This window comes from Atractosteus spatula, chromosome 19, assembly GCF_055471065.1.
Source record: "Atractosteus spatula isolate fAtrSpa1 chromosome 19, fAtrSpa1.hap1, whole genome shotgun sequence".
NCBI lineage: Eukaryota > Metazoa > Chordata > Actinopteri > Semionotiformes > Lepisosteidae > Atractosteus > Atractosteus spatula.
In genome coordinates, this window is record NC_142724.1 from 13,184,721 (window position 1) to 13,197,999 (window position 13,279).

At 42.2% G+C, this 13,279-nt stretch overlaps 1 protein-coding gene across 1 annotated transcript in view; it reads right to left on the bottom strand.

Moving 5' to 3' along the window:
* The window catches only part of helz2a (helicase with zinc finger 2a), a 29,635-nt gene extending 16,356 nt beyond the window's left edge, over positions 1 to 13,279 (bottom strand). The window contains exons 1-8 of the mRNA XM_088937495.1: positions 13,176 to 13,279; positions 8,259 to 9,299; positions 6,723 to 6,906; positions 5,581 to 5,688; positions 4,581 to 5,098; positions 3,673 to 4,290; positions 2,553 to 3,345; positions 1,780 to 1,858 (exon numbers count right to left, since the gene is read on the bottom strand). Coding sequence (XP_088793621.1) covers positions 1,780 to 1,858; positions 2,553 to 3,345; positions 3,673 to 4,290; positions 4,581 to 5,098; positions 5,581 to 5,688; positions 6,723 to 6,906; positions 8,259 to 9,259 — 3,301 coding nt within the window. The 5' untranslated portion in view covers positions 9,260 to 9,299; positions 13,176 to 13,279. The remainder of the gene's footprint in view (positions 1 to 1,779; positions 1,859 to 2,552; positions 3,346 to 3,672; positions 4,291 to 4,580; positions 5,099 to 5,580; positions 5,689 to 6,722; positions 6,907 to 8,258; positions 9,300 to 13,175) is intronic.

Below are 13,279 nucleotides of genomic sequence, written 5' to 3' on the forward strand. Positions count from 1 at the left end.
AAGAAAGTAACAGATTTGAAATTGAACAGCTGTAATTTAGCTAAGGCTTTTTTTCTAGTAAACTTGTGCCCTTTTCAAAGAACTGGACACTAAAAATGTATGAAAGTTACGTGGTGTAGTAATCTAAAAGTTAACCTTCAACAGTATAGAAATAACTAGGCAGGAAGAAAAGCAACCATTTATGCAATTGTGAAGGGGAACTACAATATACCTGAATACCAAACATACTAAAAGAAAAGAGATACAATAGTTTGTCTGTGAACAGCCAAAACATTATGTCTCTTTTCTTTTCCTTTTAGCTTGTATTAAAACTTTACCTGTTCCTTTGCAGCCTACGCATGCTGATGCAGCTCCCTACCTGAACTTTACCAAACATACTAAATGCTTATGTTAGAGAAAAGTTGTTTGAGAGAGGATCTTCCATAGCAGGTAGTGTGAAGTAACTGTAATAGTGAAATACCCAAAAGATGGTTGGTGACTACAGAAGTTTGATTGGAGTTAAGCTTTTGAACCTTGTGAAGAGAAATTGCTATTCTGCGTTTTTTAGGAAACTCTGATTTCCCGAGTGAAGAATCCCTTGGTTTAAAAACGGCCTCTCCTGGTTAGTGATTGCATTTTTTGAATAGGGAGATAGGTTCCCATTCATGGCATATCAGTTTATGGAGAGAGAGATTTAACAGCAGGTTGTATTCTTTTTAGTTTAGAAGGCAGATTTATCTTATTCTGGCCTTTGTAAGAGTTTGAATACTTAGTAGTAGTCTGGGATTATTCTGGGTGGTTTAAACACAGGCCTCTGGAACACCTTGAATGTAAACCTGTAAAAAGAGTTACTTGTATGTTGTATGTGTAGCGTATTTGTTGTAATTTTTCAATAAATATTTGTTTAACCCACTGTGGCTGAATTATTACTCTTTTCACCAAAGTTGTGCCAGAGAACAAAGAACTCATGTACCTCTAATCATATCAACTGCTTGGGTATATTTTTGACAAATCTTTACAAGTTGGGGGTTATGATTTTGAATTTTACTTATTAACTAATCTGCTCAGTCATCTACCAATTGCGTAATATGACTTTACTCTCTAACTTTCCAAATCCTGAGAAAAATATATGCAATCCAGAATCAAATGGTGTGAAGTTTGCTCTTGAGGGAAAAAAAGACATTTTAATTATACTATATATGGTAAAGAAAAGTTGGATATGAAACAGTAGCCCATCCAAAAAATGGGGTTCAAATACTGGGAAAGAAAAGGCAAAGCTGACACTTTTAGAAAGAAATCCCTTGCTTGAACCATCACATTGAAATTTAAATGATGTAACATTAGGAGCAGAAATGCAGGACAGAAGACATTTCAACCACAGGTGCTGGCGCTGCAGATCCACTGTGTGAGAATGATATTTGATGTAATCCGGGAATTATCAGTGGGGGCAATATTTTACTTTAAATGGAATACTGATGAAAAATTACTTTGACAGTGCAGTATAAACTTAAGAAAATGATCAAACTTAATTCAATTTTAAATCAAAATTAGTCCATCAAATTAATAATTAAATTATTTGCAACATAAGGATTGACTTGGTAAAAGAACCACTTTATCCTATATCTTTATTTCCTCCTTCATAATTACTGATTATCTATCCTATTTACTCAATGATTGATAAACCAGATGCAAACAAATACACTTAATCAGGTTCCTATCAGACAGACAGCAAATCCAGAATTTTCCTATCCATCTTTGACAGCTAGTTTTCCCATCCTGGCACAGGTTTCAAGAGCTTACCTTGTATGTTCAACAAATTCTCCACTGTAATTTTTCCCAGTTTTTTGCTTCGCAGTTTCTGCCTGATGAAATCCACCTGCTGTAAAATTGACATAAAAAAAGCAAAATTAAATCAGAATATAAAAATGGTTACAAAGGCCATTCAGTATCCAGCTTGAAGAGGAAACAGAATTCTTAGAGCTTACACATTTGAGGCACATTTACTTATAGACATAAAGCTACAAGACCAGACCACAGCATTGGTCAGAAACAATGGAAATGATAGTGAACTATGTCATGAGAACAGCATAGTGTAGTGCAAAATCAGTAACAGCTGAGAACATCAGTTCTGGTCAGTCTTGCGTTAAGTGACGTGACAAAAAAGGTGCAGTTATTTGTAAGCTTGTCCAACCTGATGCTCATATTTTAAAACTGGCGGGAGACCAGCTGCTTATTTTTCTTATTTTCAGCACCCACTCACAGAATTTAAAACCTATAAAAGGAAAACTGAAGCAGGGTGCATCTATAGTACTACCTGCATGCCACTGTGAGGCAGGAGAAAAGCAGAATAGCCAGTGAACACTCATGTTAAAAAAAGGACAATCGAGCAAACACACAAGCAGGTTTCCAGTGCAAACAAAGCCATTAATCAGCCGCACTATATACTGCACTTATAAGACCTATAACCTATATTCTTTAAATATTGCTAATGTTTATTTGTAAGTACTGTAAACATTTCTGTTGGAAAATATTTAAAGGGTTACTCAGACACTAGAAATCACAGTGGCTTTTACCTGCTTTCCCTCTGAAGCAACACAAATTGTCCTTTGTGATGGATCCCCCCACTGTGATGGCCAGTTATGGAGAAGGCTTTGGACTATTTCCGCTACTTGGTCAATCTCCTCGCAGTTGAAATAGGATGAGGTGATTCTGTCCCAGTGGCAACTCCCGCGGGCATGATGGAACATCAGTGGATGGAACTGAGGATGAGGGGGAACATCCCCCTTGGCTTTGATGGCATCACTCTTCCCTACATAGAAGTGAGTCGACACAAACTCCACTATCTCTCTCGTGGAGCGATAGTTCTCGTTGAAGATGATTCTGCTACTCGAGGCCACCTCGTGCGTCTCCCCCTGGTAGAAGTGGAAGAGGCGATTCAGCAGAGTGTGGTCAGAGTGCCGGCCCTCTTCCACCGAGAACAGCTTGGGGCCCATCTGCATGTGGTCTCCAGCGAGCACCACTCGGGTCCCCTTCCCAGCCAGAGCCAGGGGCATCAGAGCAGCGCACTCCAGCATCTGGGAGGCTTCGTCTATCAGGATGTGGGTGAAGTAGCCGGGAGGGAGCTTCAAGGCTTGGAATCGCCTGGCTGTCATGGTGGTCGTTACGACTATCCTGCGAGAGTCTAATGTCTTCTTGTCCGGGAATATGAATGACTCGCCGTCTTCTGAGAGTAGGCAGTACCTGAGAGTGATGTGGTCAGTAGCATTCACAGCTACACCTCTTCTGTTTGACTTTATCCTCAGAGGTACAGTGTTCCCAGCATTCACCCAAGTGTGGAAATAGTCCTTTAAGTATATATCTGCAGAGCTAATAAAAAGTGTACATTGAAGTATTTGTAATAAATTAAGAGCCATGTAGTAATTAACAAAGGTCCAGCGTATTACACTAGGATTTAGGTACAATGAGAACCAAGCTAAAGAATAGATCTAATAGAGAATACCTTTGCTTATGTTATACTACTTAAAGCCATGGGTTTTGTTTCTATCCCTATTATCTCTATTGCCACTGTCATTTGAGAATTAAACAGCTAGGTTATCAAAGCAGGACTAATCCTTTGTAAATAAAGCCTCTGTAACTGAATGGCAAAGATACAGGAATTTGACCATAACTTCCAGTATTAACACAAATTCCTACCTGTTTGTATGGGTGCAGATAAGAACCTTGGTATCAGGCTGGCGGACAATTTCCATGGCTGCACTGGCCAGCGTGTAAGTTTTCCCAGTTCCGAATGGTCCATATATCAGCAGTGGCGCCACAGGTCTGACTCCATCTGTGTCCCCAATGATGTAAGCCATGGCTGCACTCTGCTTTGCATTGAGCTTGGAGAATGTCCCGCTGTGCACTGGCACAGAGCAGGCTGTCACATCTGGCAGCACTATCCCCACATCTGGAAGGAGGTCGACAGCCTGATGCCACTCGCAGAACTGGAGCCGGTTCAGCTGAAACTGGACCTCCATCTCACGGGTTGTGTCCTTCAGGAGACCGAGGTCTGAGCAGCACCGCTTGGAAAGATGGAGGTAGATTGTATTCTCACTGCTTGCTTCCCAAGAGATGACCGCTTCATACACCTTGTTGTCTGTCGGGTGAGATGGAGCTAGGAGAGCAGACTGAACTGCAGTTCTGAGCAAATAGCCATTAACAGTATCAGGTGTCAGTGCATAAGGAACCGGGACTTCTGCAGAACGCTCTCTGGTTCTGTCCTGCTTTTTCCCAGACTTATCCATTAGCGTCACTGTCACTTTCAGGCTCAACCTGTAATAAAAAAACCATGCTTCTTAATTATACGCATCAAGTAGGAAATGTCCATTAAAATTTAAGCTTATTTAGGCTAATGACTATACCAAGGACCCTCTCCAAACATTGGTGAACAAAATCCAGGAGATAATCATAAGCAGCTTAAGGTTGCAGAGATGGAACCTTTAAAAAGACATGGAGGAAAACTGAAAATTGTTCCTATGTTTATGTATGTAAAAATCTCTAAAAAATTTCAAATCCTACCTAAGAGTTGTCTGAAAGTAAACAAGCATATTAAATTATGTCACCTCTCTAACAGCTCCTCCTGGGCCAGCTCTTCTCTGTAGAGGAAGGAGTGCATTCCGTCTCTGTAGTTCTCCCTCGTAAGGGGCTCAGTTCCCTCTGCTCTGGGTTTGTACCGCAGGTTCAGCTGAGGCGGCTTGTACTCCTTCAGCAGACTCTCCTCTGCCTCAGTCCTCTCCAGGCAGGGGACGATCATCCTGTTTCCACGGTGCCAGCGCTCCAGGCTCTGGCCACAGGGCCCGCTACCCTCGGGCGTCTCCGCAGGGGGAGTCGGGCTCCGCTGACCCACTCGCACCCGGAGCTTCTGCAGCAGCACGGGTCTCATGTCAAAGTCGAACACCACCCACTGCTCGTAGAAGCCCGGGCTGAGAGATTTGAAAGTGACGGGGACGTCGCAGCTCATGTGGGATGTGCAGAACGTGTTCCCTGTGGCGTAAGTACAAGGACCTTCAGGACCGATGTCACCCAGAGTAAAAACGGCTCCTTGTTCGTGTTTCAGCAAGGCGACGTGCACCAGAGGTCTCTGAGAACAAAGCACACACAAAAACACAAGTTAACAGTGACTGATGTCCTAGACATTTTAATAGGAATCTGGGCTTTTATATTTGTTGTTTACTCTAAATCATTGGTAATGAACCCTACTGCACATATCACTCAAGGAGAGAATGCTTGTGACGCAGAAGAACAACAGCAAAAAAAGTCTTCATGGGCAGCAATTTGCAAACAATCAACAAGCAGAGTTGCAAACACTTTTCCAGAAACACCAAACAAACAGATTGCAAACAGCACAATTAATGAAGCACACTTACCCCCAAGATGAAGTGATCTCCCTAATGTAGCTTTCTCCCAGCGTGTCTTGAAAAGACTTCCTAGTGCAACATGTTGGCATCAAATCATCAAAAGGCATAAACCAAGTGTGTCAATCAGACCTTTTTCTCTGTTCTTCACATTTGACACACTGATGATCTACCCAACTGGGAGGCTGAAAACCAAAAGCAATCTCACCTCTGATTTGACATGGAAAGTCCACTTCCATTCCAAATGGTCTTCCTTGGAGCTCATGGTCAAATCCTCACTACAGGTGACTGACACCCCAGGTACACAGCTGGACATCTGACAAGGGATTTCAAAAGCAGAGATGAAAATGGCACGAAGCTAGTTTAAACTATAAAGCATATTAGATTAAATTATAGAATATTAAATCAGAATAGTAAAAGGCATTATAGCAAAAAAAAACAAGGTGATTTTATTTATTATAATCAATAGTAGTTTATTTTCCTGTAAGAGAACCACAAAATTAGGTTGCAAAGATCAGGTCTTTCAAGGCGGTTCTGTGTAAAGAAGCAGAAGGGAACTGAATTTTTTTGTGGAGCAACGTGATGGGCCTTGTCTCACACACTGTAAAGTAAATATAATTCTTGCCTTTTTGTAAATAGTTAAGTTGGTTTGTTTGTTTGTTGGTTGCAGCCACTTCACCTCATTTTGGTTTAACAGTCAAAACCCCATTCAGAGGCAAGGCTGGATTTACAGCCTGGGAAGCAAATCCCCGGATGGCCACCAGCTTGTTTCCCATTGTGCCCTCTTGTGGACTGGAGGGGAACTGCTCCCCGTCCACTTATAAACACTGCTCAAACAATAAGTTAAAATAATAATGAGTTAAAATAATAACTCAAATGTTTCAATAAGGTATTAAAAGATTGTTATTTAGGGAAATGTGAAATGTAATTGGTAATGGATGCTTGTTTTGATGTATGTGTTTTCACTGAGGTAAATGTGTTTATTTAGTAGCGGGGTCCTTTAAGAGTGTTGTGGGGGTTTAAAGGGGGAGGAGCCTCCTTAATAAAAGGCAGAGGTTAAGCTCTGTAGGGGAGTCTTCAGTTGGGAGCTAAAGAGGAAGTTGGCTCTGTGGAGATTTAGTTGCTTGCTCTCTGGTGTTATTTCCGTTGCTGCCACTATTATTTAAATAAACTGAGGCCCTTTTGTATTTTCTGATGGTGGACAGCATTCGTTTGTGAAAAGTGCTCAGAAGTGGTCGCAACAGATTGTACTGTGGGATGAAGGGTGCGGCCACAAGCGATTATTGGGTTGTGTTTCTTTTTGTCGGAGAGGTGTAGTAGGTGTTTTATGAACGTGGACCAGGTCCTCACAATGTGCACTTCGTTGCTGCTGCTCCTGTACTCCTTCAGCAGCAGGTCCTGATACGACAGAAGGCCCTGCTCCTGTGCAGCCCTCATCCTCTTCTGAGCAGACCTGGTCCTCAGGATCCACTCCTGCAGCTCCTCTGTGGAATGAGCTGCAACACAGTTCTGTCCGTACTCACAGGTATCAGGCCTGCGGAGAAACAGGAGAGAGAGCGCCTGCTTTTCTCTGCTTCACAAGCACAAAAACATCGATCTGTTACGGAATATTAATGAGGACCCTATGCAGAATAGTCAGGACGAACTTCAGAGGTGTAGTCGATTAAACAGTCCAAGGTCCAAAAGCCGAAGGAAAACTGATGCAAAAGTACAAAATCAGAAGTGGAGCTGTAAGCCGTGAGGAAGCTGAGAGTCAAAACCAGAATAAAATGTCAGAGTACCAAAACAAAACCAGGAGACGTAGTCGGAGAACAAACCAGGGTCAGGAAGCCAAAAACCAAGACGTAACTAATCGCAGGAAGACGGGGTAGCTCTAGCCAGGAAAACCTAATACTGAGCACTGGGGAGAGTGTGAAGCAGCATTAAATAGGCTGGGGTAAAAGCCTAATTGGGAACCGTACTGGAATGCAAGGCGGAATGCCGAGTCCTCCAGGGGCGTGGTGTAACACAATCTTTAAAGATGCCCTTATATAAATTCACCGTGGTATTTACTGTTAAAACAAAGAAACCTATAGAGGCATCTGTCTGAAAGCAAAGGAGAGCCACAGTAAGACAGCGTATCATGTTAAACTGCTGGAAACACATATAGGCTCTTTGAAATCATTGCAGAATAAATACACAGTAATCACAGCAAGAGCTGCACGAATACTGCGACTTCACCGTGGGGAACGGTCATGAGGGCGGTTAGCCAACACTTTGACAAGTAAGATTTCTTCCCAATGCTAGATAAAGAACGTTTCGTGTTTCAAGTCAGAGGATGTGACATGGCATTTAACTCATACTGTATACGGTTTCCCTTCTTTACCACTGGATGACACTTTCTTAACAATGGTTTCAAAATCTGGAGTGAGATGTCATGCTGGAATTTCATGTCAGCTACACAACTCCCATGCTAACCAAACTTTGTATGGTTGGATCCATGTATGTTCTCACATCTTTAGAACTTTTGCTTTCTTTGGTGTTTCAAAGCAGACATTACATTATCAATTGAGGAAGGATTATTTACTTTAATTATCGATTTATCCGCTCTGCCTGTTTCTGATATTCCCTATTTTCATAACCCCATATTTGTAACAATACTCTAATGCTGAATATTCACTTTTACCACACACTGTCTCTTTCAGAACCAATAAAAACATTACAAAGCCCCACCAGAGAAACGAGCAGGATTCACAAAGCTGCGCAGGCAGTGAGGAATTTTACAATGCAACAACACAGTGGGTAAAATCGATTTCTTTCACGTGTAAAGGCAAGACAGAGACATTCGGGACCGATTCTGGTCCTTGAGAACAACCAGACACTATGAGCTGGAGGGCTTTACTGTACCTGCTGCAAAGCTCAAACCCCTGGGTTAGGTTTCCAGGCGGGGGCCGGTGTCTCCACTCTGTCCCTCTGTCCTCGCTGATCATCCTGGCGTGGTCGAGGGAAGAGCAGTGGTTCATGAAGCTGTCCTTGGAGGAGAATTTCAGACAGCAGGCCTTGCAGTAATAGGTCTGAGCTGGAGATGATTCTGGTGCCTGTGCTTGCGTTGGTGCCACCTGTCTCTGGGGCTGCCTGAGCAAGTTGGAGCGCTTTAGGCCTTCCCTGGCCTCTGCCACCCACACAGCCATTTCAACTTCACTGTGAGCAAACCAGCATCGCCGATGTCCGTGCCAGCAAGGTTCACCATTGATGACATACCTGCAGTATTGCAGGGTGGTAGAGGCTGGCAGAGGCCTGATTTCATGAAATACTGCCTTGCCATGTTCTCCTGTTTGAAAAAGTACCAGCACTGGCTTCCAAACGTGCTTGAAGCAGGAATTACAGACCATCATCTGACCCCTGGGACTGATCTGCTGGGGACTGCTATACAAGCAGTCTTCACACACCTCTAGGAATTTGCCGTTAAAATTAGCTCGTATTTTTTCGGCCACACCTAGCTGCTTCACGTGAGCCCTCTGATCCACAGGAACTTGCATTGCTTTGACCGTTTCTGCCAACATACTGTAGCTGAGTTGTCTGGCCTTCTGGAAATTCCAGACAGCAGCTTCTTCTTCACTCCTGGCAAATGTGCACCTGTTCCCATGTTTCTGGCATCCATGTCCAATCTTGAAAAACCAGCACACCTCATATTTATATGGGACAGGGAACTCTGGACGGCGAGATATGTGCTTCCATGCATTTCCGCTGCCTCTCCGCCTGGCGAGCAACACGTTTCCTGCACACTGATGTTTCACCGTCCTGATTTCAAACGTGATCTCATTTTTCTTTATGGCGCAGGAGAAACAGGCGACCTGCAGGTCGTAGGTCCATAAAAAACCTTGCAGATGAAAATCTGCCATTTTCATCAACGGTTTATGCCAATTGTTTCGGAGAAAATCTTTCACCCTGTACAAAAAAAAAAGAAAATCATAGACTAATCAATTTAATGTACAATATTTACATCAGGGTATAATCCTTAATCCTTGCTCTGTTACGAAAGAAGTGTATTTATGTCTGAGAAAAGGAGGCATCTCTGTACATGCAGTGGTGGCACTGTGGCTAAGTATCTATGCCTGTGGCTGGAAGGTTGCTGGTTCAAATCCTGTGGCTGGTAGAGGAATCCTACTCCCTTGGGCCCCTGAGCAAGGCCCTTAACCCCAACTGCTCCAGGGGTGCTGTATAAATGGCTGACCCTGTGCTCTGACCCCAAGCTTCTCTTTCCTGCCTGTGTGTCTTATGGAGAGCAAGTTGGGGTATGAGAAAAGACAAATTCCTACTGCAAGAAATTGTACTGTATATGGCCAATAAAGTGATCTTATCTTATGTGGTGAGGCTATGGGTGTTTAGAATTACTATAGCTGCCCATTTACTATACAATGCTTACCTTTTAACTCACACAGTGACTTTTAAAGTCACTCATTGGGTTTTCCACAATAGTCTTCTCACTAAACACATAACATTGTAGATGTATCAGAAGGTGGAGAGTTGCACACCTTCCAGAATCACTGGAGCTGCATGACATTCCATGTTCTTCTGTTTTCTGTACACCCAACTCAGAGCTGCTACTCATGCCAGCAGAGAAATCTGGGCTTCAACACTTCAACAAACCCTGATCATCACATGACCTACCAGAAATGTATTAACTTTGACAAATTTACAAATTATTTTATTTACTTCCACATCAACATTTTAGTGCATCTGATACCCTGCATTGTACATTGTGTAACCAGTGTGTTACACAATTAATGTGTGTCAGGAAGTCCACATGTCTGGGAAGCAAATAAGTTCCTCTTTATCTGAGACACTAGAGAATAATTTACCCTGTTCACCACAGTTACTTCTATTGAATGATGATTCTTCTTTGAAATTGTCTTTTTTGTTTACAAAAAAATTGATATGTCTAGCAGGTAGTACAAGAGCCAAATAAATGACAGCACTGCGTTGGTTGACCTCTGGTTCTCTCCTTTGGGTTCAGTGGGCCTTTTTGTTTTTTTTACATTTTATTTCTGGAACTTTCCATGGACAGTATCGACGGTGCCAAGAGATAATGGGCGTCAGCAAAAGTCTTAGTTAATTCATTATTTACATTTTGTTATTATACATTTGAATATGTTCTATCCCTATCGTTGCTACAGCCGTAGGCTTTGTGATTAGGTTTGTTTTTCTCTTTAGCTGTGGGCTCCTGTGGGAGGGATGGGTTCGGGCAATGAGGCAGGTAGGAGGTTGTTTTGGTTTGTTCGGGTTCACTGGCGACTGTTTTGTTGATTGTCTACAAAAATAAATAGTAAAAATATTTTTAAAAATAATACCAACAGTTAAAAATAAAGTGTAAATGACACAGTCGTGTGTTGAAGCAGATACCCTGGGGTCCTTCAAGAAAGGGCCGTGTGAAACCCATTCTGTGCACCCACAGGCCTTTCTTGCTTCCAACCAGTGTCCAACTGCTCCAGTTCGGGGTTGTGAGGCAGCCAGAGCCCCACAGTGGGTGCCCAGTCCATCACAGGGCAGACACATACACACCTAAGTGTGAATTTTCCCAGAAACCAATTAACCTACCAGCTGGTGGGTGACAAGCAGAGCTGCCAGAGGAAAACAACACAAACACAGAAAGAACATACAAACTCCACACAGACAGCACCCCAGGTCCGGAATTGAACCCAGGGCCCCAGCACAGCAAGGCAGCAATGCTGACACCTGCGATACCCTGGCCCTTGCTTCTAAATGTTTATTCATATTTTCAGATTGACTTAAATTAAGTTAAATCCTGGATCTCACTGTTTTAATCTTAGTACTGTATGTTTTCCTAAGCATGACCGCTTTTGCCACCCCTGCACCTGTGACAATCAAACCCTTGATGTCTCCTTTTCTGTATCTGCGGTTCAGCCACCTGAACCACCTGAAATGTACAGTAATCAGTTTGCTGTGAACCAATAATCCAGAAAAGGGCCTCTCGCACTCTTCGGTCTGCAACATCTACAGCAGGATTCGTCAGTTTACACTATTTCTACTTTTGTCTCCCGAAAGTGCTTGCAGACACTCAAAAAAGGTTAAAAACACTGGGCAAAAAGCAAAAGGCAGTAGACGTGACAAGCAGAAGACAAACTTGTATTGGTTTCCCTTCCCAGGGTCTACCCCACCTCTTAAACCCATTGACAAAAGCTACAATAACAGAACAGAATAGCAGAACAGTTCAGTCCCAGACATCATCACCCCCATTACAACATCCACTCAAGATGATCACACCACCAAAGTACTGTAGAATAAACCCAGTGGAATGCACGCTGCCTGAGTTTCGTGCAGTAACTGTAATGCCAACACCTCCACTGCTACAGTGATTCTGCTCAAAGCAACAGATATAAGGAGCTGGTGGACTGTAAATTATCGCATTGGAGGACTTCGGGCTGCTTAGCCTTGCTCATATCAGCCAAGATACTAAGAAATTAACTTAAGCATCTTCTGCTGTGAAACTTGCTTCTACTGTTTCCAAAGTACTGTAGATATCTCCTATCTTGCTATCTCGCCTCCTGCAGACGTGGTGTGGCATGCTGTACTTTTCCATTTCACTCTGTCGGCAGTCTTCCCATAGTCTTAACAAAACCTGCTGCAGCCCCACCTCTGCCTGGTTCCAAGTACCAAAAACACATTGTCATGCTCAAGACTGCTCGCCTACGTTGACCAGCCCTCCACAACTTAAACCCCGATGCCCTGGATTTCCCAAATGGCATCTTGCGAAGCTGGCCTGCGTGTGAAGCTACGTTACAGTACAGTATGTCCTCCTCAGAGAAGCTCCCTCATCCAGTATCTCACACATCCAGTAACACACCTGTTACATTAACCTGTCACATTTCAGTGGTGGAAGAAGTGGGTCCACTCTAATATGTTATGTAAAGTGCTCTGAGATTCTTTGAAACGAGAATATATACTGTATAAATGCATTTATATATAATTCTTTTTTACTCTTAGTGTGCCACTACCCAAGGTGCAGTGGGTTTTGGAGGATGTGAGTGGGTAATTGCAAATCACAAGACACGGAACTGTGAGATGATAATAATAAACAGAAACTGAAAGGAACGGCAGAGCAGAGGTTAACGATTTTTCTCATACTTCCTCGTTGGACAAGGTGTTCGTGGTCTGTCATCGTGACGTACAGTTACAGCTGTAATAAATGCAACCCGTTTGCTTTTCTACGTGCAAATGAAATAAGGAAGCTTCCTGCTGCATCACTTTTAGCCTGTGGTTTAGGGCGTACGGTACATACAATAAAGAAGCTATTTTAATCTATAACAAAAGCGAACACAATATGAATTACTTATGATTATTATATTACGTATTACTATGATGTATTAATTATTTTTATTCATTGAGTTCTCATGAAATACATCATACGAAATAAAATAGTCGACGAAACAATCATTAAACTATTCTTAAAACAGAAAAATGCACGCCAACTAAACCTTAAACTTAAAACTATAATAATTTATAAACGCGGCTAAACTGTTTTTAAAATATGCGCATATTATATATAATAACATGAATAAGTTGACGTGACAATATACCAATATACAATATATTCCTTATATGTGTTATTCGCAAAATAAGTGATATAACAAAAACTTTAGCGTCCTAAAGCTAATGATTTTATAAAATGATCTTTCCTTCATCCTTCATTTTGCCCATTTTAGAAATTAAGCGATATTTTAATTAGGAATTCATATTACGACGACATGAGACTTTCTTATCAGAAAGGAAAAATACAATGTTTATAATTAAGTAAATACTTACTTTATTTTGTTCCATCGTACAATACAGTAAATTTCGAGGAGGACCAAGACCTGTGAAAAACTCGAATCCGTCAGCTGATTCCGCCGATGTCAACAAGAGCTGAA